We start from the raw sequence: 24,390 nt of genomic DNA on the forward strand, positions 1-24,390 counted from the left end.
GACGATGTGATTATACATATTTATATCTTATATGTAGGTACCTATCATATTTGATCAAGTCCTACATTCGAAAATTTACGGCCAGCGATGAAAACGAATATGAATTAAATAATTTTACTCTATTTGCGTCCGCGGTATCCACAATAACGCGTAACGGACATCATAATACCATAGATCAAATAAAATTCATATTTAATCTGTGATAATAATATGATCGTGCGCGTCATCATCCCTCAGTATATACTTCAGTAATTCGTGTACGCAATACGCATTCAAATCATCCATAATCGCCGACAGGAACCAAAATACATAATACATCACGGTGATACGGAAGAACACGATAAACGCTTCGATCTCACGCCGCCGGTGCGACACTATATAATACGTATATTTAGTATAATGATATACCATCGCGTGAACTTTTCGGTTGCGCGTTGTAATAATAAAGAAACTAACCTAACGGGATGATCGTGTGTGATCGGTGTCGTATTATAAAATACCATAAATGTACGTGACACGCGCTTCCGGTTCGTCGCATATTTGGACGCGGGACACGACGCGAACGGTACAGCGGTGATAGCGTTAACAGGGCGCGACGGATGACAGCGGTAGAGCGGATAGAGCGGTACGTGCGCGGGCGACAACGCGGCCCAGGCCCGGCCAGGTGTCGCAATGACAACGATGATGAAGACTTTTATTGGCACGGCGGAGATGGTACGGGTGAGTTGATCGGAATAAAATCGTCGGATGCTAAGTTTCCGGATACGGCCGAGGTGCAATCGTGTGTGACATCGAAACAGACCGGACACAGACACGACCGACCATACGATATTATTAGGATATAGATTTTCGGACAGATATATAAACAAGCGTACATCTAGCATACATATTTTTGACGAATAAATAATAATTTATTCGCATCGGATAATATAATATTAGACCGGAAGAGACTGTGCGCCGTCTTTGTTCGTGTGTAACCGCATGTTTCCGATTTAATACATCACTTTTTTTTTTTTTTGCCAGATTTCGGTGAGCTGTGCAGTTGTGCGACATCGGCGACGACCGGATCCAAACATGACCGACCTGGTGATAATTTATTCACAGGCATATACAGTAGGTATCTAGTAGGTTCAAACCGCCCCCGAAATAATATCGAGTAACGAAGAAAAAATTGTTTTGTTATGTTGCGGCACAATTTGTATTGCTATATTTTGTAAACCCCCTCCCCAAAATTATATGTGTGTGTGTGTGTGTTTTTTTTTATATATGTTATATATGTCTTGAAAACCCGTGGCCTAGTCACAGCACCGGAGGCCACCGATTCTGCAGCACTTATCGTGTAATCGCCATCGTCACCGCACCAATATCGCACATATTATTACATAAGTACTGGGTAGCTTAAGCACTTCGTACGCTACTCAAAATTAATTATGTATAGTAAACTAATAAATATTAATGTATTGCGTATCAATTTCATTGCATTGCGCTATTAATATTTCTTTTGAAAGTTAAACCAATTAAACTTTTACAAAATGTTTTTATATACGAAGTAATAGTGTAACTTTGGCCGTTGTGTTTTCATTTGACCAGAATTTATTTTTAAAAGTTTGGCACCGCTGAATTATAATCAACGATTTATTTTTTATAATTTATTATTATGATAAATTGTTGATATATTGTGAATTATGTCGAGACTAGAAGTTCGGTTTATTAAATAAATATTGTGCAGTTCGAGAAAAAATACGATGAATACATTTAAGTAGAGTATCTATACACACTTTGACATTAGGTACTAACAGTGCTATAATGTACACTGATTTGGAGTTAATGATATTCTGATATTCTGTATAGTACAAGTGTCTTAGTGTTTGTACCAATCGTCGATGTACACATAGTAAAATGTTCAGTTACAACATCCATATCGCTAAGCCACCGTTTATTGGCTTATCCGCTTTTTCAGCTTTCGAGCTTTAAAACGCCAAGTATTACTTGGTACCTGCCTAAACTTATTAAACATTTATACGCGACTAGAATCTATAGTATTATATCTTAATATATATTTAAACGTTAAAATGCGTATTAAGTATATGTTCATCCTAATTGTTTTATATAATCCCCTTCGGGTTATCGATATTTTTAAATCAATACTATTGATTTGGCAGATATGTATAATCAGTGGTGGATCTGAGCCTTTAAAGGCGTACTGCGTTGGTGCAATTTCGGCTTTAATAAAATTACTACTAAAAAAACTAATATAACTTATATCATTACTGAAGTACTATACTATATAATTTGTATACACTAATATAATTTTTTTAATTCTTTTTATATAAGTCAATAATTTGAATTATTTTATTGTAATAACTTATTTTTGTATTCAAAAGCGACATTTTAATGTTTTCACTATGGCGTGTTCTGTTTCTTATTTTGGAAAGACGTATAGTACTTATATTGTTTTCCAAAAATAAACCTAATTGAATAGTGCTATACTATTGAATAACAATTATAATACGTATTTTATATTGCATACATTGATAAATGATAATGTTCATACTGCTCATGCTTGCAAAATTTTCGATTTTGTGTTAACTTTGCGTTTGCATACTTATGCTCAGAGCTGCACTATAATATGTAAAATGTGAAACTGAAACATTCAAACATCAATAGGTAAATTATTATTTAATATATTTAGGATCTACGTCGTAGTTGTTATTTATTAATATATATGTTTTAAAACGAATAAAATATGTTTAAAACAGTTTACAATGTAGGTGAATATTGTGAAAGTCGAAAAATCAACGTGATATACAATTTTCAATTCACGATGACTGATGACACACTTGATAATTTTTTTTTTATGGAACAATAATAATTTATGATGATTTTTAATAAATTTGATTTTTGTAATTTATTATAAAATACTCAAGAATCTTTTATACATTTTTTTTTTTTAAATAGTTAAAGAGTTCCTACTCTTTAACTGTATACCATATTACTATACAGGTTATAATAGTACAATACCATAATACAATACTTTGTAAACCTTTTATAAAAAAACCAAATAGTAAAAAGTTTTGTGAAGAGTACCTATGTCATATTTACAGTAGTGTGCCGAAGAAGTCTTTCTTGTGGCAATTGTCTGAAGTCCAAAATAGGTATGTGGACAATGGATTAGTATGTAGGGTACTGAGCAATGGATTTAGATGGATTTGATACTATTGAGTAAAAAAAAATGTTTAAAAGCTGTGAATACATGGGTGGTCAAATGGTAATTTGCCTCAGGTCTGAAAATTGTTCAGCATGCAAATTCAGATGTATTTTATCTCAGCCTTACAAACGTACAATAAAATTAATTTTTTTTTTGATAGCTATATTAAAGTGAATTGACCTAATACAAAATTTAAAGGTATGAAAATAATCTGTGATTGAGTGTTAATTTATACAATATTTCAATTTTTAATTATAATATTTTATACTTTGTTACAACTAACAAAAAAAATTTGTTCTATTAAAAAAAAATTATTACTTTGTATGTTTTTAAAACAAAGACAACATAATATAATATATTATACGTTATCATGAAGTTATCTTATACATTTTAAATGTATAAGACTACTAATAGCTTATCGTTTAAGAGTATAAATACATGTATATTGTATATCATAGGCGTGCTAGAAAATGTTTGCTGGTGGTGCGCACATTGCACAATACTAAAAAACAGATTTAACATTTTTTTAATTCATGAAATATTGTTTAACTCTATACCTAAACATTAAACTAAGTTGAACTCATTGGTGGTAACCCTCCCCTCCACCCCGATGAGCAAAGCCTATGATGTATATTACATATTTTGAAGTTGTTTTCGTCATAAAAATTCAAAGATAATTTTTTTTTTTTTTTGTAATAATAATAAAAATAATATAAATTTGTTTTAATTTTAACTATTAGTAAAATACTTCTAGTCTAACCGAAAATACATTTAAAACCTAACCATTCTACTTTGTTTTAAACAGAAAAGGTAACATAGTGTTGATAAATATATTATTTGCAAAATGTTTTTGGTACACTTTAATATGTAACTGTATGATAAAAAATAAATAAACTTAAATAGCTAGAATATTAAAGTTTAAATTTACTGTACCGTTTATATCATGTATTTTACAAAAATTAAAAATATATATAATTTAATTGTGTTTATCAAATTAAATTATTTAATTGTAACTTTATTGTTTACTGTATACATTTTAAACTATAAATTAATAAATATTTAACTCTTTAAATAATTCCCATCAAGTCTTTATGGTTACATGGTAATTATTAGTTATTAATTAATATCAATCATCATATAGGTAAATGATAAAATATTTTTATATGGGTTGTAAAATTTATAAATCACCTTGTATTATAATTTTTCAAACTAAAGGTATACAAAAATAAAATGTTTATAAATACCCAAAATTAAAATCTAGTAAAATCGAGTTGTGCGTTTAGCGAAAAATAAATTTTTAACATAAAAGCATTTATTTAAAAATATATATTTATTTACAAATCATTATACATTTTACATTATTAGTACAAAACAGTATACAACTAGGTATTTGGTACTTTTACACAATAATAAAATAAAACTAAGTATAAAAACAATATTTATTTTAATTTTAATATAACCTATTATTAACACGTCATAATAATTCATATTATATTTTATTAATATAAGTAATAACATTAACATAGTATATAATAATAGTATAGTACATTATTATATTGGGAATCAATGTTTTTTTGATGGGTCCATAAAATAAAACATTTTAAATGACAAAATTATATGATGGAAATATCGAGCTCACGAACTTTGCTGGTTAGAGCTCTTATTTTTTTTACCACTATATGAAAGTCAATAAAAAAATATTCCCATATTTTGTACTTCGAAATAATAATAACAATAATAACATCTTAACAACTCATATATATTATACTGTCTAACTTAGCGCAATCATAGGTTCGTATAATTCCTTTTCACCCGCATGCATTTTCCTTTTAGCTTTAATTGTTTTATCATTTTCGTTCTCTAAATGTTTGTTTAATTTCCTCTTGGTTTTTGACTTAACCTTTTCTTCGCTGGACGGCAAATCCTCCACAGGGGCATATACCATATGGTATTGTGAGAATGATGACTTGGTCGGAGCTGTGATATCCGCAAAGTCTCGGAACCCTGCGAAAAAGTCTTCTGGGTCACGGAATGCTGATGGTCTAGGATTTCCAGAAAACCTGTAAAACAATTATTTAATACAAATTTAAAAATTGCATAGCTGAACTTAAATCGATTTTACATAATTATTACCTGTACAGTGTACAGTTATAAAAAAATTTTAAAATCAATTCTGACTTCAGTACATAATATATTATAGAACTTCAAAGTATGAATTAGATTTTGGCTTTATTCCAAAATAAATATAGAAAAATAAATATCAAGATTTTTTTTTAAATTAAATACTAACGAGATTTAAAATATAAAATACTATTTGCGTAAGACAATACAATTAAAAAATATAAAACATAATATATGTTACACATTTTTTAATAGATATTTAATTTATAGCATAAATGGGACAATTTAATTTTTTAAATTCAAACATATCTACTGAATTAAAATATTTTATATCATATTAATATTGTTAACTTGGTGCTGCTTGCACTTGAAATTTATTTGATAATCCACTTCCTTTGCAGTGAGTTTGCCGGTTGTAAGGATTTATAATTAATCTAATTTTAATAGATAAATCTATAATTGTTTAATATGTTATTATTATATATTATATAGTACGACCTCACTAATCCGACAACCGTTAATCAGACAATCTCAGTAATCCGATGCTCTCATTTCTATTTCTTTATTTCACGGTGCACAAAAAGTGTCATTTGTAAATTTCACTGTGTCGATACAACATGTAACCCAATGCGGTTTGGGAATCCATGGTTTTATATGCGATAAAACAAGACTTAGGACACTTTAATACTCTAACTTGTCGATCTTCAGTTCTTAATTTATCGATTTTTTTGGTACAAGGTTTGATTATTATTACGAGCATAAAAATACAACTTTCTATAAGAAAAACTAGACGGCAGAGACGAAAGTTGATGACAGGCATATCATATACCTATTGCCATTTATTCGGTGCCCCTGAACGTACCGGTGCGGTCGTCCGTGACTGTTGCCGTCGTACAGGTACGGGTCGGACGCGGCCGCTGTCTCGCCGGCCGCGTAATACGTGCCACCGGGTATGACGCCGAAGTTGCCGGAACCCAACATGGCGCTCTCCTGGTTGGACGCCGCGGCCGTCTGCAGGTACGGCGTCAGCTCGGGTAGGTAGTCGGCCTCCTGGTAAAGTCGGGGCGGGCGGGAGTGGTGGCCGAGTTGGCTGAACAGCGGTCCGAACGCCGGCAAGAAGTGTTGGCTGTCCGCGGACGAGTCCCTCCGGTCCTGCGTGCGGAAACCGTACGCCTTTTAAAAATGCATCATAATAACATTGTCAATGATTATTTGTATTGAATAGACGTCGGATCACTGTGAACATTTCTAATTTCTATCATACTAATTCGATTTCCCCGAGTTAATTTTTGAAAAGAAAAAAATAATAAATATTTTTTCTTTTATTATTGTTATTAATTTATTATATATTTATTATTTATATAAACAAATAAACATGCGAGTACTGAGTCACCGACATACAATCTGTTTACAAAAAAATTACGCGCAATAAAAAAAAAAAGGTAATAAATTGGCAATGCTTCGAGTGATTCGAGATTACCGTCCATTAACTATTTGGGTTGTTGTAAAAAGTTTTATTTAAAATATTATACTCACAGCCATATTTTCTGGACTTACTCTCTTCAAGCGTGCATTTCTATGCGATTCTGTAATTATATATTAAAATATATAAGTGATAATTATTGTTCGTTACAACATTGTTTATGTACACATATTACATAATTAAATATTAATTATAATATTTTTACGTTTTGCACAAAATGTTTAAATCCATTCGTAATAATGTTTTCAAATCATTTATGTTCGACACCCATAATAAAATGTAAGACTTAACTGGAAATATAATAAAATGTTTAAACTTATAAAATCATTAATTTAGTTGGTTTACAAAAAAATATGTGTATATAATATTCCTATTATCTCGGATTCTCGTGTCATCCATAAAGACTAGTAGTCGCCTATAAATGCACATCTGTATACATTAGGTATTACTCAATTAATGGTATCTATCTCAGCTTTAAAATTTGTATATATAGTCATATATTAATAAGTGCAGAATTCACAACAACGATCATAAAAATAACGAATTGTGAATAGTGAATATCGTTGTCGCTGTGTATTGATTGCTACCCAAAGTATAATTATTCATAAATCATAATTATTAATAGGTAAGTAATAAGTCGTCTAATAACATATTTATATGTACGCCACAGTATTGGACTACCCGAATTCCAATTTTTAAAACACCGTTACTCCACCTCATCGTGTTGTATGCCCATCCAGGGCTATCTTCAGGCGGTGGACGAGGGGAGCAGAGTTCCCGGTCTAATCAGAGTTTTCACTTAGATTTGGGATATTGGGGTTTCACGTTTGAAAAAAAACATTAGGAAGATTGGTTTCAAAAAATTGTATTAATTTAAATATTCAAGTTTTATGTTTCAGATTTGGTCAATACAAAACTCGTCTACCTCAAAAAAATCTACTGGACTCAACTCATGTAATCTGAAAAAAAAACCGAGGAACACGATAATTATTCCGTGTTTGCGAAACAATTCGTTTGAAACAATGAAACCAATATGGTATACAAGACAAAACTTAAGAGTACCTCTAATTATGCTTTTAGAAATTCCTAGAGCATTTTTTAACAACGTACTGCTTATAGCCTTTATTTGCTTATTTGCAAAAATGTGTAGCCTTTATTTGCTACTAGGCTATGTCCAACGATGCGCCCGTATAGCCTGTTTAGCTGTCATATGATATTATTGATATAATTCAGACTACAATATTTTTTCTGCTTCTACCAAAAATTGGACAATTTTTCTGTAATTTGTTGTTTTTTAATAAATTGATAAGATTTGCAGTATAAAAAAAAAACTGAGTATTAGGTGTAAAGAAAATTAAAAATATAAATTTTCATCTCGTTTCACAATTATTTTTTCAGCGGGTCTCGCAAATCCTAAGAACTATTCTGCCTTCTGCGTCTCTAACTATCTGTTAATAACATCACATTCACGAGGTGGAATAATTGTTATTTGACTTTTTATGTACAGTGTTGATGCGGGTACGCGACATTTTAATCGTAGTTAAGGTGTATATCATTATAATTTATATTTACACGAATCGGTTTCGATCATCTGCTGTAGACGGCAATAATAATAATAATTATTATTATTATTGTTGTTGTGCATTACGATCGTAGACCTATATATTTATAAGTCTATTATCATTACGATATAATTGCGTAATATACATAACACTGTGCGGATAATATAATGTATACAACGGGCCGCGGTGCAGCGGTCGGTGAAATTATATTCTAACATCGCGGCATAATGTGTCGACCGAAGTCATCAAGTCGTGAAAGGTCACTGTAAATCGGCGGCGTAGGTCGGGCGAACATGACGAATACGAATATAAGTATATATGATCCGTCGTCGCGCGCGTGCGGTATACGACGTGCATCGACAATCCGCAGTTCCTTAGCAGCAGTGGCCTGGAAGCGATAGGCAATAGTGCCTGCCTACACTGAAACAGAAGCGGAACATCGACTTTCACTCTTGGAGATTAATATACTATAGAATAATACGTACAATATTATAATGTATGAGATAAAACTGCGGTGTGTCGATATAGTATTTTACCACGATTGGACGAATAATATCTGCAAGGTCATTGCGCAGTATTATACATTACCATTATGTATAGGTATTTGCGCGTTACACCGAACTGCCGACTGATATACATATACAGGTAATGTCTCAATGTTTACGACAACACGTTGAGCATAAAAAACAAACCAAAACGAATGATCTATCCACGAAATATCGTCTTGGAAAAAAACCACCGGATGTACGCGAATAATAATCTACGCGGCCTCTTATAAGTGCCCTAACAATGTTGCCATCATCAACGGAGCTGAACACAAAGATCTCAACGATGACGGCAATCCGCATCGCTGATATTATAACTGTAGGTATACTACTATGCAATATGCCTTTATGTACGACTGTATAGTGTAATAGTGTATATATAATATATATATATATATATATATATAGTATGATGACAACATCGTCATTGTTGCCAAAATTCAAGTCGTATTTAAACGACGTTTATTTGTTTTAAATTTTACACGATTTACCTTAAGAACACCTTATATCCTGGCAGTGTCTGTCCTCCCATTATATGGTTACCTATGCATATAATAATTACGATTGTTATTTGATAATACGGTGTTCATTTATTGTCCGTGGTTACTGTACCGACAGCCGATTTGTTGTTGGAGTATACTAAGCAAGTATGTTACAGTTAACGCTGAACTTTAAAACATTATTCTAATAATATAATATCATATTCTTTTTACTAAACATAGTATGAGAGTGTTCAATATTTATAAAAAATAATAAACCTATAATCTATGATATTATCACATTTTAATATTTTATTATTTTCAACTAATAACAGGCCAACTATATTATATACACATACCTATACAGGAAAATGCATTGAATGTTTTGAATATTAGGTAAAAAAAATATGGTTTGATTTGAAAAATGGAACAATATAATATATTTTAGAAACGTAAATTGAATGCTAACAATCGTAGTGTTATTGCACTACAGTTATAATCGATCTGTTTGCATTACGATGAAATCTAAAAAAAAAAAAAAAAACGTTCTCGATGAAAACGGTAACAGACTGTTACAGTACCCACTTGTTACGAACGCAGCATATTATAACAATACATAACTATGTACTGTATAACGATACATAAGTATTTAGGTATATTATTATTTTTTAGTATAACACTGATAATTATAGAGACGATGCAATTTTACTCGCGTAATAATACCTACACAAACATACGCATTACACATATACTCAGGTTGTCTTTTAGACACCACCTTATATATATATATATATATACCTTATATACAAAATACGTTATGTGTATATAATAATAATACATGCATTACACCCGTAACGTGTACCGGTTGACCTAGACAGTAGGCCCGTGTGTATATAATATAATATTAGGTACCTATATCGGGCTATATATGTAATTTTTATGTCAAACGGAACGTTCTCGCGTATACGTACCGCGCAGCGTGCGGCTTATATATATATATAAATATATAATAGTATACGTATATTATCGTGCATTGTTGTTATCCAAACACAATATGATTTTCTATCGCATTATAAACTGCAGTATAATAATATTATGTATAGGTATAGATACTATATTCTAATGGCACTATAGTGTATGTATATAGGTATCTGCGGCAACGGTGACTTTCGTTGAGCAACTGTCGCAGGTTTTGATCCGGTCAATATAAAATGTATAACAATAGCAACACGGTTGTAGGTTGTGTCGCAACGCCAAATTCAACGCCGTAGCTGTATACGGTCTCGGGAGTTTAAAAAAATATACACAAACGTTTTGAAACGTATACAAACGGTTTCGTTTACGAGCATGTCCATATAAAATTACTGGATTTACAAATTATAATAATACATAGATACCGGGTGAATCACCTAGCATGGTAACCCGCATTTTTTTTTTATTTTTACTTTAACTACACTTACATTTATTTGAATTGCGATTTTTGGAATTTCGAAGTATACTTGTAACGGCTATACTTTTACATATTTAGATGTTTTATACCATTCAAATAGTGTTATGTGATGATACAAACTTCTGGTTTTCAAATTAAATCTAAATTATTAAGCAGACGATTCTTAGACGAAATTTTTGATGTATATGTTACGGGTAATGTTATTCTGATAATGCCGACATTATCCAAATGTTAACATTACCCGTAACATATATGTTATCTAACTTAAAATTTGAAAGATTAGTTATTAATTTATTAAACTTTATGTACAAAAGGCTAATGGTATTAAATATTAATGGTAATACTGTTAAGTGCCCTTACTAATAAAACAATAATAGCCAATAAGTTTGATAAATTTGAGGTTACGATGATTTAAAAATTACACTTGTAAACACTATACATACATAAACAATTCGTAGAATAAAAGTATCGTCGGCTTACAATTTAAAATTATACAAATTAATTTTTACATCATTTTGAATTAAATAATGATACAATATATTAAGATGATATTATTTTATTAATTATCACTAAGACTTAATGTGTGATGAAAGGATTATTTCTAAAATCAAAGTTATTAACTTTTCAACATACGATTTATAGAATATATATTACATAGTGCTATTGAGTATATAATTTCGAGCGTTTAAGTCTGATGGAAGGTAACAGTCCAGCATCAATAAAAGACGCGACTTTCCACTTAATTGTTTTTTAATAATTCCAAACATTCAACCATTGTATTCATAAGCTTATATTATTATATAAATCTTACATCAGTCATTATGCGCCGATTTGCTAGTGACACAATTCCATATACAATAACCACTTCAACAATTTGCATATCTATTTTATAAGCCATCCTTTTCCTGATTTTCATAATTTTGTTTATTAACGTTATCTAACTTATGACGAACAAACTAATGCTAAGTAAACAACTTTTAAACAGTTAATATCTGACTATCTGAGAAATCTCATCGGTTACGTTTAATAAATCCTAAGGTTCTAATTACTTTACCATAAACACTATAAAACAAATTTTGTTATATGTAAAATCGCCCATAAATAATAGGTAACTAATACAATTAATGTTACTTCTATTTTATATTTCATGCGAAATCATTATTTAAGATTATCATCTTAAAATATCTAAAATTTGATGATTTTGAAACTATTCTTTAAATTTTGATTCTGTTGCATCAATATTTTTCAAAATAAAGTATTTTTAATTCATGATTGATAGTAAAAAAAGGGTGGTTCTCGTTTAAAAAAAAAGAAGGTTTAGTAGTGTCTTCTAGACTACTTAAATCGAATAAAAAATTCAAGTATATGAAAGTATGGTATGTCCTTAGGTATATTTAAAAAATCCAAGAATCAAAATTCGATTTAAAGTAGTTATTACGAATGGATAAGATAGGGGCTGAGTAAATGTTTAGCGAATCATGTTTATATATTTGTATGCGTTGCTGTTATAGACTGATGGGTTGTACCACATTGTGTATATCTACATATATTTTACTACCGATCGCATGAGAAAAGTACGTAAAATACAAAACAAATTAACTACAAAATGAAAATTGTAAACGCGTTGTCGACACACCGCATATATGCGATATACTGCAACATTTTAGCTATTTGTAAATATATGTCACCTACTCAATGTATTTTTGAATTACGTGTACCTACTGCCACAGTAGGAATTTGCTACACTAATGTTTATAGCTTGACAAATTGGTAAAGTGATTTTTTTTTTTCAGCCATATCGGTTTTTAGTTTCAACAATAACACAATAAGTTCTTTGAATGTGTTACTACAATACATGTAGGTAGGCGCCTAAACAATACTCGTGTACACTATTCCTACCTACTGTTTATTAATTTAAACAATTATATTGTTATGGTAATATTCAATAACATAATATTATAATGTGCTACCTTTTTCTGTCAAAATTATTAATTGTGCTCACAAGTATTACAATTTGTTATGCGTTGTCGCCACTCAACTAGTCTCCAAACCGTTATTAGATTGCGTGTATCGTGTGAATATTCATGATGAAAATAACATTGAAGTTTAGAAACATGTATAACATATATATATAACGATACATTTTAACAGCATAGTTTTCTGACGCTAATTTTATTATTAAAAACCTTCATTCCGGGAAAATTTAAATTTGTATAGCCACTTAAAATCTCAATACTTATAATATTATAATTTTCAATGCAACACGAAATATTGTTTTCAAAGTTTCAACCGAGGCCTAACAAGAAATTACATGTATTCTCACGGTTATCCGGTGACCCTGCCCGTCTGCCTTTGTCTAAACACGACTGATCACGAAGATATACAATATTATTTTGTACGTATGCAACATAAAACGATGCTAATATTATACACTATTATTGTTCTTATATTATGAAAGTGTCTGTGATCATGACACACACGACGATGTTATGATTAATTATATTTGAATTAGGTACACGAATACACTAAAACGGTTTTGATATTGTGTCGCTTTTCGTAGTATTTACATAAACTGACCTAACGTCTCTGCTGTAGAGCATTAGCCGTATTATTAAACATCGATTACATAATTGTCTGCAAAAACGATGGTTACTTAGACTTGTTAAAAAAAGAATGGAAGTGTTAACGAAGTGTGACAATTGGCCCAATAACCTAGGCTACAGAATGAAATTGTGTCGACCAATGTTTAATATCCATGACATTTTGCTCCGTTGAGTATATAGTCGTGTTAAATACGCCTATACATACATAACCACTATGCACCGACCACCACTATTTAGCAACTATTGCAAATCAAACAAAAAAATCTTTTAGATTACATTGCATAATAATAAAACGGCGCGAAGAAGTTACACACAGACTGTATGTAAACAATACATCTGTAGAGTAATCCAATTAATTAGACGAAAGTCAAATTTTTGAGTTTTTTTTTTGTTAATCGGTAAAAATAATCTTGAAATAATAATATATAGTCTACATTTATGTAATGGAGAGCATTTACATTTGAATAGAATAATATGGGTGAAATTTCTAAGTAGGTATTATTTTATTTATTATCGGGTATCTAATCAATATTCAATGTCGTTTAATTCGTGTACAAATTAAAGCATAATAAAAATGATATAACTAAGATAAATGTACAAACGGTTTTGCGCGGTAAACACTACGTTATAGGAGATATTACGACTAAATTCTTTAGTTTTAAATTAATTTAGGTGCCTAAAATCTTAATAAAATATGTAATCGCTGTAATTACTAATTAGCCGTTTCAAAAACAAAAGTTTTTAATAATATTTAGGTATACTCGGGATTAACAATGAAATCGTTATCCAAATAACATTATACTTTCAATTTATAAAGATAACTACTAACTGGAAAAAATCTATTTTACGTACACCAAATAAATGCATAGAAGCTTTATGTCATACAATTATAATGATTTGCATGAGTTCAAAAAAATCTTTGTACAAAGAATAGTCTATGAAGGACATCTTAATGTTGTTGAAATATCTTCAAAAGAATGAAGATATCTTGTGATATTTAAAAATAATATAAATAGTACAAGGTAAGTCTATTTATAAGGTTGCCTTAAAAAGCAATCAAATGGGGGTACCTATAAAATACTTTCAAACAAAATTAAACGATTTTTAGTTAAAATAATCAATCATCACTTACTGTATTACAAACAAAAAATAGGTATTATTATTTACACAGGCTTAAAGGAATAAAATATCTGTTACTATTTAATATATACGTATTTATAGTATATTATTAATAGTTCAAAAATTATTTTTGTGAGCATTATTACATCAAGATTCGTCATTTAAAAATATTAATAATACAATAATGATAGATGACTTTATTTTTTAATTTTTTTATGGTATTACAAATTATACAGTTCCATTAAACTTGTTCGGATGTTCCATCGATTATTCTTTTTATTCCGATTAATTATAATAATATGTAATATCCACATATTATACAGACTTTTAATACACCAGCCGTTTTAATAGTTATATAATATAATGTTATAAACAACACAGGATTTGCTATCGTATTTTCTAATTTCTTTTCGTGTTTAACCCTACAATGAAGTTTTAAATGTGCCGTCTTTTCACGACTCTATCCAACAGACCTTTGACCGTGGAGATGTCTTGAACAGAAGAATCGTAACCTTGATTAACGTACTTTCACTACACCGAATATCGAGTTTATAGATGTATACCCTGCAGTAGACTATCTCAAAATTCTCAAACTTTCTCTTCTAACACGTTTGGTATTTGTTATTACATTTTTTTTTTCACTTAGAAACAAACAGTTCGACAAGTTACATGAGTACAGGTCAAAGCAGATGTGCCCAACTTTCACCGTCAACTGCGGCTAACTGGTTGCTTGCGTAATGCACCCATAGTACCGGAAATCGCACCAAATCCCTAAGTTGTTCAGGCACATTAATAGCAATGGATCGTTGTCAAGTTCAATTGTTTACAATTACTTTATCATTCGATAAAATTAAAATTACGAATTAGTTATATGTAGCTCGTGAATAATTAGTATATCCTATAATGTCAATCATTAGAATACAATTTTTTTTTATTATTCATTATTAGGAAAGTATAAAAACTTTATCGATAACATTGTCGCTTGTTCATCGATCTCTGCGTGTATCAATAATAAGAGTGATAAATAGAAAGTTTAAAAAGAAAAAGTCAACTCGTTCAATCATTTCCTACAGTCTCGAGTGAACACTGAATACCAATATTAAAATGTCTTAATACAAACAAACACGTATAAATCTATAATATATAAACGCTTTTAAACACGTAATAGCAGTATGAATGATAGGACTATAAATGTGATTTAACTCGTGATATAATACAAAATTAAATATTAGCAGGTATTATACATGTGTACAATAAAAAAGTTTATTATTCGATTACACTTTATTTAAACAATCGCTTCAGACATCGTCCTGAAAAATTGAACACCTGATACATTTTATTTGTTCTTAATTAATTTCACGTAATATTAAAATTTTATTAACTTTAAAACTAAGTTTTTATATTAATTAAGCAATACAAAAAATTGTATAACATAATAGACAATATTTTTTCCAAAATGAATATTTTTTTATGCGTTTAATACAAAAATATTAAATTATTGAATTTTTAAAATCTTAACTAAATTACCATAATTCACGTATAATAATTCAATAATTGTATATTATACCATAAACATTACAGGATTTAATGATTGTATCAAACTGTACGTATCAATTAATAAAAATCTAAAATACCAAACATGATTATACGTCCCAATAACTTTTTAATAATTAGAAATGAGTTTAACAATACGATATTTTACAACTTAAACTTTAATCTTTAATATTTTTGTGGTTTAAATTTTGTGTTTTCACTATGTAACTATATGTATAAGCTTAAATATATTTGTTAATTTTCATAAATGTTTACTTAATATATTGTTAATTTAAGTATTTATTAATTTAATACAATTACAATTGTAATATTGTGCATAAATATAACCTAAACATTACAATAATATACCTATAAATAGAATTATTTTTTAGTAATATTCAAAAATAAAATAAACTTTTGATTTTGAAATAAAATAATAATAATCAACATGTTATCATATGGTATACTGTGATTCTACCTAAAAATATATTATAAGAAAATCTATTTTAAACTTTTTGTTGCATAATGCATTATTAATCAAATTTAAAAAAATGCATTTCATTGTATTCCAATAAAGTATTGATTCGACATTATAAAATGTATAAATCTACAATTTTTTAGATGAAATATTATAAATTCAAATATTAGAAATATTTTGTTTATCCTTTAAAAAAAAAGATATCTATTTAATTTTTAATGCAGTCAAAATATATTCATATAATTATATAATACCAATAGATTTGGAATAAAATTATACCTTTTATTATCCTGGAGGCCGACAGCGATGAACTTATTATAACAGAACACACAACAAAAGAAAATAGATTCCGACAAATCATTTTGAACGTTTTAAATAAATATTGTTTTAATAATAACTGTTAGTGTATGAAAACATCACATGCTCAGTCGCCGGTATGTATAACTAACACTAAACGAGCACATTGACGGTTCGTTTTTTACTGCGACTGATCAAGTAACCGGCTCACAGGTACCCACTACCTATATACCTACACCACTAGAATCGGTCTCCTGCTGTTGTTTATGTATCAACTACACACCGCAGTAATGGTGATACCAAAGTACCCTTAAAATATAAACTAAAAAAGGTTCAATTAGTAGTTATGCAACGTTCTTTTCTGTACCTATTTGTAATGAGTATAGGTATTAAGGCATCTAAAACTTAAATATACATATACATATTTATTGCATTATAATAGTATAACCAGTTATCACATTATTATTTATTAAAAAAAATATATAATACAAAGGTTATGTTAATTATATTTTAGTCATCATCGTATGATAATTAGCATAATAATATACTATAATTGTCTTTACCAAATGGTTCATCATACGTTAATATTTAGATAAAATTAATAATAGGTAACTACACATTTTTTTTAAATATAAACATATCAATTCATAACTTTATAAAATTCTTTACCTAATATTTTTATAAATATATATTCATATACTACGAATACTATATAATATAAACTATTATATAATGATGACTGAATACTACGGTTTCTACTTAAATTCTCCTTTTTTCGATTATCTATTTACATACTTACAGATATTAATTTCAAAACAGTTTTAATATACTTATAATATTATACCTATATAATTGCATCAGGGTCCATAGAAGACTAGAAACAAAATAACTATCTATACAATACGTATAATTAGGGTTAGCTAATTAGATTTATAGTAGCCACTGGCCGCGGAGCCTAAAGCTCACACAAAAAAAAATATTTTTCTTCGTTATAATTGTATTAGGGAGTTTTTTTTTAAATTTAATTTTTATGTTATGTTGAAATTATTTTCTATTATTTTTATAAAACTAGAATATGTTTATAACTATGATTTAAATAAATATACAAATATTTTATGGTAAAAATTTAAATAAGCAACCACAATAAAAAAATGTTTTCCATATGTTCAGATAACAAAATAAATAGTCAATATACTGTATTTTTTTAATTTTCATCACTAATTTCAGTATTTATTTTATTGTTTTTATAATTTTATACATTGACCTATTTGACTTAATGACGCATGTATTATTATTATTTTATATAACACTGAATACGACACGTGACATCTTAAACACATAATAAACTCGATCAGTTTCTAATACACATTTAGTATAATAGTATTTACAAATACTTAAGAAAATGGAAAATATACTAAATATCTAAAGAATAAGGATAATAAAAATAGTAACAGATATTATTATTTTTTGACAAAATTATTCCACTGTTTATTGTATAGTACACAAATTAAATAAATATTACTACCGTAGCTTAAAAAATAATGAACATTTTAATTTCAATTATACTAAATAAAACAAATACAATTTTTAACATAAAATATTGTTTTTATCACATAGCCTCACATTAAAAAAATTATACGAAAAAGTGATTTGTATATTGCTAAGCAATTATTTAAAATATATATATATATATTAAAAATGAGCCTCTATCAGAGTATATGAGACCAGTCAGTCAGAAAAATATAAATTTAACACTGGCGTTGCTTTAAAAAGTAATAAACTAATAACCTAATAAATGCATAAGCTCATAAATTATTGTTTGTAATTTATACTATTAGAGAGTAGAGAGTATAGAGACATAAAATATAACTATAACTTTTTTAATAGAATAACTAAAATAGACAAAAAAATATCTAAAGTAAAACTTCAGGACATTTCCTTATGTACCACCAATGTCTATATATATGTATGTATATTGTATATTATATATGTATTACATAACTGCTGAATTGACGGATTATTTGCTTTTCAAAATATTTTTGATAATTAAAAGTTTCCAGCTTTGGAGTTAAGCATATCAGCCAAAGCTATGCAAATAGTTTTATCAAATTTTTTCTTAAGGGTGTTATTATATTCTTCCACTAAAACATGATTTACTTCAATCTCCTCATCTCTGGACAAATTCAACTTTTCAGGGTTTACCACAACTTTTGTGTTTGTAATAGTGGTATTTGCATAGCAATCATCACGGTTGAACATATTGCTAACTGGATGTATATTGATATTTTCGATTTCAAAGTAAGCTTTATCCTCGTACTCTTTGTTGTTGGCGGTGGTAAGCTGCACTCGGAAAGTTCCGCTCAAATAATGCATAACCATCTCGGTTTTTGAGATCAATTTTTTATTAGCCATATCAACAGTCATATTTTTTACTCTTTGATGAGTTTGGTTCAAACCATTAGTGAAAACTTCATCGACTTTGAGTTGTATACCCGAAGGTGTACTGGCAGTAAATCCTTTGAAGTTTGGGTCCGATACGTTCTTGAATATAATGTATGGTCTAACTGCTTGTCTAATTGCGATAGAAATGTTAGGTTGTATCGACTTAACTACATTATCAGCGATGTGTTGGAAAGCAACATCTTCCAGGAAGTATCTATTAAAAATAAGGAAATATTAAAATATTTAGCAAAATAAAGGTAGGTATTACATGTTTATATTTAAAACTTATAACTTTATTTTTTAATCACGATTTATAATAAATAAAGAATAATTAAACTTGGGAATACTAAATAAAATCCTTATTAGTTTTTAGTATTTAATAAATACGGATACATTATCAAAAGACATATATCGATTTTGTCAATTTCATAAATTATATAAATTATTGTAAAAAAATTAAACCTGAACACTTTTTAAATAAATATATTATGTTATTTTACTCACTATTATAATTAACAGTAACTATATTTTAATAAACCTACAGCTAAACTTGCATTGAAATACGAGTTATAAAAAATGATGTCCATTGTTTTATTGTATTAAGATTTACTTAGTAAAATACTATGTTATCTTGCTACTTACTTAAGGCTGTATGAATTGTCGACATTTGATACAGCTGGAATATTTCCTGAAAATGAAGCTTTAACGCTCTTATATGAAATGCTTGAACTTGGCACTGAAGATGGGTATTTCATGGTGTTTTCAGTAAATGTTGTATTTGCCCGGTATTTTAAATCTTCCAATTGAATGTGATAGTTTCCTTGATCAAAGTATGTGCTATTTGAATAATAATAGTTTCCTCTAATATTTGCCTCTTTCCATTCGACATTAGTTTCGATCTATAAAAACGAGATTAAATGATGATTGATTACAATGAAAAATTGTATTGATTTGAAGTTGAACAATAAATTAATATGTATTTTTATATAGTGTGCCAGAATAGAAAATGAGAAAAATAAAAGAATATTAGTTAATGATAGGCAAGTGTATACGTACTTGATCAGGTGCCCATTTAACGATAATAACGTTTTCGTTATAATCCGTTAGTCCTCTGAATACGTTATTGTTGAATACCAAATCAATGTCTGATTCATATGAATGTGTATTCGGTATGAGAACTTCATTTTTGAAATATCCAAACGGAAATTCGGGATCATAAACATGACCGCTGTACTCAGAAATTACTCTAATTTGATTTTGGTACGCATTAAAAACAGCTTTTTCAATTTCTTTGTCACTTTTTTCTCGCATATTTCTCGGCAACATCTCGGGTATCGTATCATTGTCATATTTCCAATTCACTAATTTGGGTACTTCGACTAAAAGAGTTATTATAAATTAAGTAGATAAAGAATTTTGGCTACATATATTTTAAACATTATTTTTTTTTTTTTAAATGAGATAGAAAACATATAATAAATAATACTATATTCATAGTTGAAATATTAAAAATAATTTTATTTTACATTTATCAATTCATATATTACCTGCAACAGAGTAAGAAAAGCAAACAGCCAAAATCAAAACCAATGACGACTTCATCTTGACTACGAATAGTTTAAAAGTGTTCTAAGTTAGTAAAACAGTTCTATCTTTTATATAAATAGTTTTGTAATAAAACCGTTTATTATTATTAATTAACTCTTAATTATATTCACTATCATGAATATTATCATTCAAAAGTTAGATTAGACAAAAAAATAAAATAACGACATATCGGCCGACAATTTGAGTGCATAAAAATGATAAAATAATATGTATTTCAGAATTACTCAATACAAGTTAACATGTGTATATACAATTTGCATAAGCCGTACATTTACGTTATCAATTCTAAATATATATATATATATATATATAGACAAATGATCAATTTGAATCTCTATGTAATATAATATTATGCTCGCGCATATATTATTTAAGTAGATCAGAGATCGGTAAACCGTGACCCCCAAAACAATTTTATGTATTCCGCATAGAAAATCTATAATCAATATATTATAAAAACAGCTTAATCTATAACGATAACTGTGTTGTATTTTATTTTTTATCGTTATCATTAGTGTTGTGAATAACTGCCTTTAGTTTTAACTTATAACGCTATGTAGTTAGTGATCTCTAATAGGCAGCAAATTGCATCTTATAAGTCAAACGAAGACAATTTTCAGTAACTTTCAAAATATCGGGGAAAAAATATATCTTAATATATTAAATGTATATAGACAACTGTAATGTATTCACACAAAATTAATTTTTGAAAAAATCTTAAAATTGTCACTAACAATCTATATTAACTTTATTTCGACATTTTTTTTTTTAATATGGCTCTATTAAGTTGTTTCTACGACTTTTTCAATTTTAGGTATTTTATATAATTTTTATTTATGTTATATATAATTCTATTTTTATAATATTTCTTTAAATTTGAAAAACTATTTTTTATTTAAAATGTTCATAATAACTTGTAGTATTTTTCAATTTTCGTTAATTAATTAAAAACTGATTACAATCGATCACATTCATGATATAAATGTTAGCTCTAAAATTAAAATTAAAAATATTAAATAGCAAGGAGGATCCGAAAAATATGGTATAACGAGGTAGAAAAATAAGTAATACTAAACGATATAGTACATTTGCCAACTCAAGTAATTTTCATCGAATTATTTCATTAGCATTTTCAATATTTACATTATTAATTTTGTAGTTAATAATTTGGGTGATTTTTATTCCCAGAAATTTCGATTATAATATCGTCACTTATTAGGTTCACAGACCGGGCGAATGTAAGTTCCTACACTAATCGTTTATCTGTTATAATAAATAATATATTTTATATAATTTAATACATTTCATAATTTAATAATCGTAAAAAATATATTATACTTTATATATTATATGTTATAAAACTGATGATAGGTACTGTCTTAAAAAAAATTAAAAAATAATATAAATAATACTATAATTTTATAACTTTATATATGTAATTATCTATTAAATAATCAGACAATTCTGTTATTGTTGAATCTTTAAGTTTGTCTGCCAGTCGGTAAAAATTATTCCACTTCCTTTGAATTAAAAAAAATAAATCCAGAAATACTAAGCTTGGCCAAAATGAAATCAAAAACCAAACACCACTGTTTCCGGAAAAAAATCAAAAACCGCTTGATGCATTGTTGTTTCAAAATCTAAAATAATTCTTTTGGTATTTGCGCTATTTCGATTTTTTTAAATAAACTAATGTATGCCTTTTTTCTTTATTTACTAATAAATAAAACATTAATGGACTATGCATTTCATTCTTAATACAATGAATCATGTTTAATTGTGTATAATATTTATTCACAATAGTTTAAAGTATAATCCATGTAGATATACAAAATCATATTAAAAAAAAAAAAAAACTATGGGTGTTTTACATAATTATTTAATGTATGGTATCATTGTCATTAACAAATAACTCACTTCTACTTGTTATTATATTTAATAAACTTAATAATTCGTGAATTTATTTTCTTGATATTGGCTGTTTGAGATAATAATGCGTCCTTGAATTTTAAATATTTCTTGCAATTAGTTTTAAATCGGTAGAAATCAAATCTTCTTCATTAGTATATTTAGATACTTATTTTTTAATTATTTTTTATGGCCCTTCAACTACGGAGTCTAAAGCTTTTCTTTTGGATGAATTACTATTTTTTTTTTTTTAATATACTTATTTAATAATTAAACATTTTGATCGACTGTATATATACTTTTACACTACACTTATTTATAACACATCTCTGCGTTTTTTCACAGGTTAGGTAAAGTAGGTGTTTAACAAATTTAAAATCGTTTAAATTAGCAGTTTTTTGCATTTATCAATAAAAATGAAGGTAATGCGTAGGTAATTTTCATTAATCGCGACTGATTAGTGTAGATGGTTAGGATATGTATAGACACACGAATATTACCAACAATCCTAAATTCCTAACAAATATGTTATAGGATTGATTACCTAAAGTGGCTATGTACATTGTTCTGTATACAGCTATAATTATTATCATACCAAAACTGAAAAAGATCTCTGTATATTTTTATCAGTAATGAAAAGTCGTAAATATTTTGTGTGTTGAAATATCTAGTTTAGATGTTAGCTTTATCGATAAGCTATCGTTATAAACTATAAAATATAGGAACTACAATATAACGATTGAAACGAGTGTTACACCTACTCCGCAATATTATATTCCAATAATCACTGATAAACGATTGGTGTAAGATTAGTGTACGTTTGGTGTAGAAACTAACATAAATATTTAATATAGTTTGTTTTTTTTTTTTGCTATGTAGCAACTGACACACCTATCTTATTTTACATATTCGTGTTGGAATTCGCATATCTCATTTGTAGGAATTAACGCATATCATTTTTTATCTGCTACTCTCGAGTAGAAATTTACGACTTCCCCACGAGCCACCATAAAGCTACGTCAGGGATAGTTTTACATGATAAAGAGAGTTCGAACATGGCTATAAATTGCCACGCTGAACACAAAAACACAGAACAAGATAGAGAGAAATAATAGTAGTGACAAAGTATAGATAAATGATCTGTTTTAATGACTTAAGAAAAATTATATATTTTTCTGAAATTATATCGATATACAAGCAATACAGCATTCAAAGTCATTTGATAATAATAAAATATAATTAATCTAATTTGGATTTTGTACATTCATATCAGATATGTTAGTTAAAAAAATAATATACTATTAAATATTATGCTTATATGACAAAACTTTACCGTAAAACTAAATTAAATAAAAAAAATATGTAACATGAAGGTGCTATAATAATATATTACAAACAACATAATATTACAATACTTGCAATATAAACTTATCTTAAAGTTTTAATTGAATCCAATTAGATAGAGAATCTGTTAAATTAAACTTATTTTTAATCTCAAGTAAAAAAAATAAATCAAACACTTTAATACTTTAATGGTATAATTACAATAATTTT

General features: G+C 28.0%; 3 protein-coding genes across 5 annotated transcripts; 1 reads left to right on the forward strand and 2 right to left on the reverse strand.

The window, feature by feature from the left end:
- The first annotated feature begins 1,029 nt into the window (after positions 1–1,029).
- Positions 1,030–8,469, forward strand: LOC113560350. The gene is made up of 2 exons (XM_026966176.1): positions 1,030–1,113; positions 7,712–8,469. Exons 1-2 carry the CDS (start codon positions 1,075–1,077, stop codon positions 8,024–8,026), a joined length of 354 nt encoding a protein of 117 aa, XP_026821977.1. The 5' UTR covers positions 1,030–1,074; the 3' UTR covers positions 8,027–8,469.
- Positions 4,729–17,056, reverse strand: LOC113560349. 3 transcript variants are annotated; one of them, XM_026966174.1, is made up of 4 exons: positions 16,861–17,056; positions 6,866–6,915; positions 6,159–6,481; positions 4,729–5,268 (listed from the first exon to the last, which is right to left on the reverse strand). In XM_026966174.1, exons 1-4 carry the CDS (start codon positions 16,940–16,942, stop codon positions 4,980–4,982), a joined length of 744 nt encoding a protein of 247 aa, XP_026821975.1. In that variant the 5' UTR covers positions 16,943–17,056; the 3' UTR covers positions 4,729–4,979. The 3 variants fall into 3 exon arrangements, with proteins under 3 accessions (XP_026821975.1, XP_026821974.1, XP_026821976.1); XM_026966173.1 differs by having other exon boundaries at positions 4,730–5,268; positions 6,159–6,502; XM_026966175.1 differs by having other exon boundaries at positions 4,731–5,268; positions 6,192–6,502.
- A 1,370-nt stretch (positions 17,057–18,426) lies between these two features.
- LOC113548110 lies at positions 18,427–21,028 on the reverse strand. The gene is made up of 4 exons (XM_026948790.1): positions 20,868–21,028; positions 20,377–20,699; positions 19,963–20,219; positions 18,427–19,534 (listed from the first exon to the last, which is right to left on the reverse strand). The coding sequence occupies exons 1-4, from the start codon at positions 20,920–20,922 to the stop codon at positions 18,925–18,927; spliced, it is 1,245 nt and encodes a 414-aa protein (XP_026804591.1). The 5' UTR covers positions 20,923–21,028; the 3' UTR covers positions 18,427–18,924.
- Between the last annotated feature and the right edge of the window lie 3,362 nt (positions 21,029–24,390).

The sequence above is a fragment of the Rhopalosiphum maidis genome, chromosome 4 (assembly GCF_003676215.2).
Source record: "Rhopalosiphum maidis isolate BTI-1 chromosome 4, ASM367621v3, whole genome shotgun sequence".
Lineage (NCBI taxonomy): Eukaryota > Metazoa > Arthropoda > Insecta > Hemiptera > Aphididae > Rhopalosiphum > Rhopalosiphum maidis.

What these genes read in the sequence shown, in the direction of transcription:
- LOC113560349 (XM_026966173.1), bottom strand. Translation starts at nt 16,942, where the DNA reads ATGATTTGTCGGAATCTATTTTCTTTTGTTGTGTGTTCTGTTATAATA. An exon ending in GGCCTCCAGGATAATAAAAG is followed by an intron (nt 6,916 to 16,860) that starts GTATAATTTTAT and finishes ATATAATTACAG; the next exon opens with AATCGCATAGAAATGCACGC. An exon ending in CACCGAATAAATGGCAATAG is followed by an intron (nt 5,269 to 6,158) that starts GTATATGATATG and finishes ATTGTTTTACAG; the next exon opens with GTTTTCTGGAAATCCTAGAC.
- LOC113548110 (XM_026948790.1), bottom strand. Translation starts at nt 20,922, where the DNA reads ATGAAGTCGTCATTGGTTTTGATTTTGGCTGTTTGCTTTTCTTACTCT. An exon ending in CTTTTCTTACTCTGTTGCAG is followed by an intron (nt 20,700 to 20,867) that starts GTAATATATGAA and finishes TAACTCTTTTAG; the next exon opens with TCGAAGTACCCAAATTAGTG. An exon ending in TTAAATGGGCACCTGATCAA is followed by an intron (nt 20,220 to 20,376) that starts GTACGTATACAC and finishes TCGTTTTTATAG; the next exon opens with ATCGAAACTAATGTCGAATG.
- LOC113560350 (XM_026966176.1), top strand. Translation starts at nt 1,075, where the DNA reads ATGACCGACCTGGTGATAATTTATTCACAGGCATATACA. An exon ending in TTTATTCACAGGCATATACA is followed by an intron (nt 1,114 to 7,711) that starts GTAGGTATCTAG and finishes TTTATGTTTCAG; the next exon opens with ATTTGGTCAATACAAAACTC.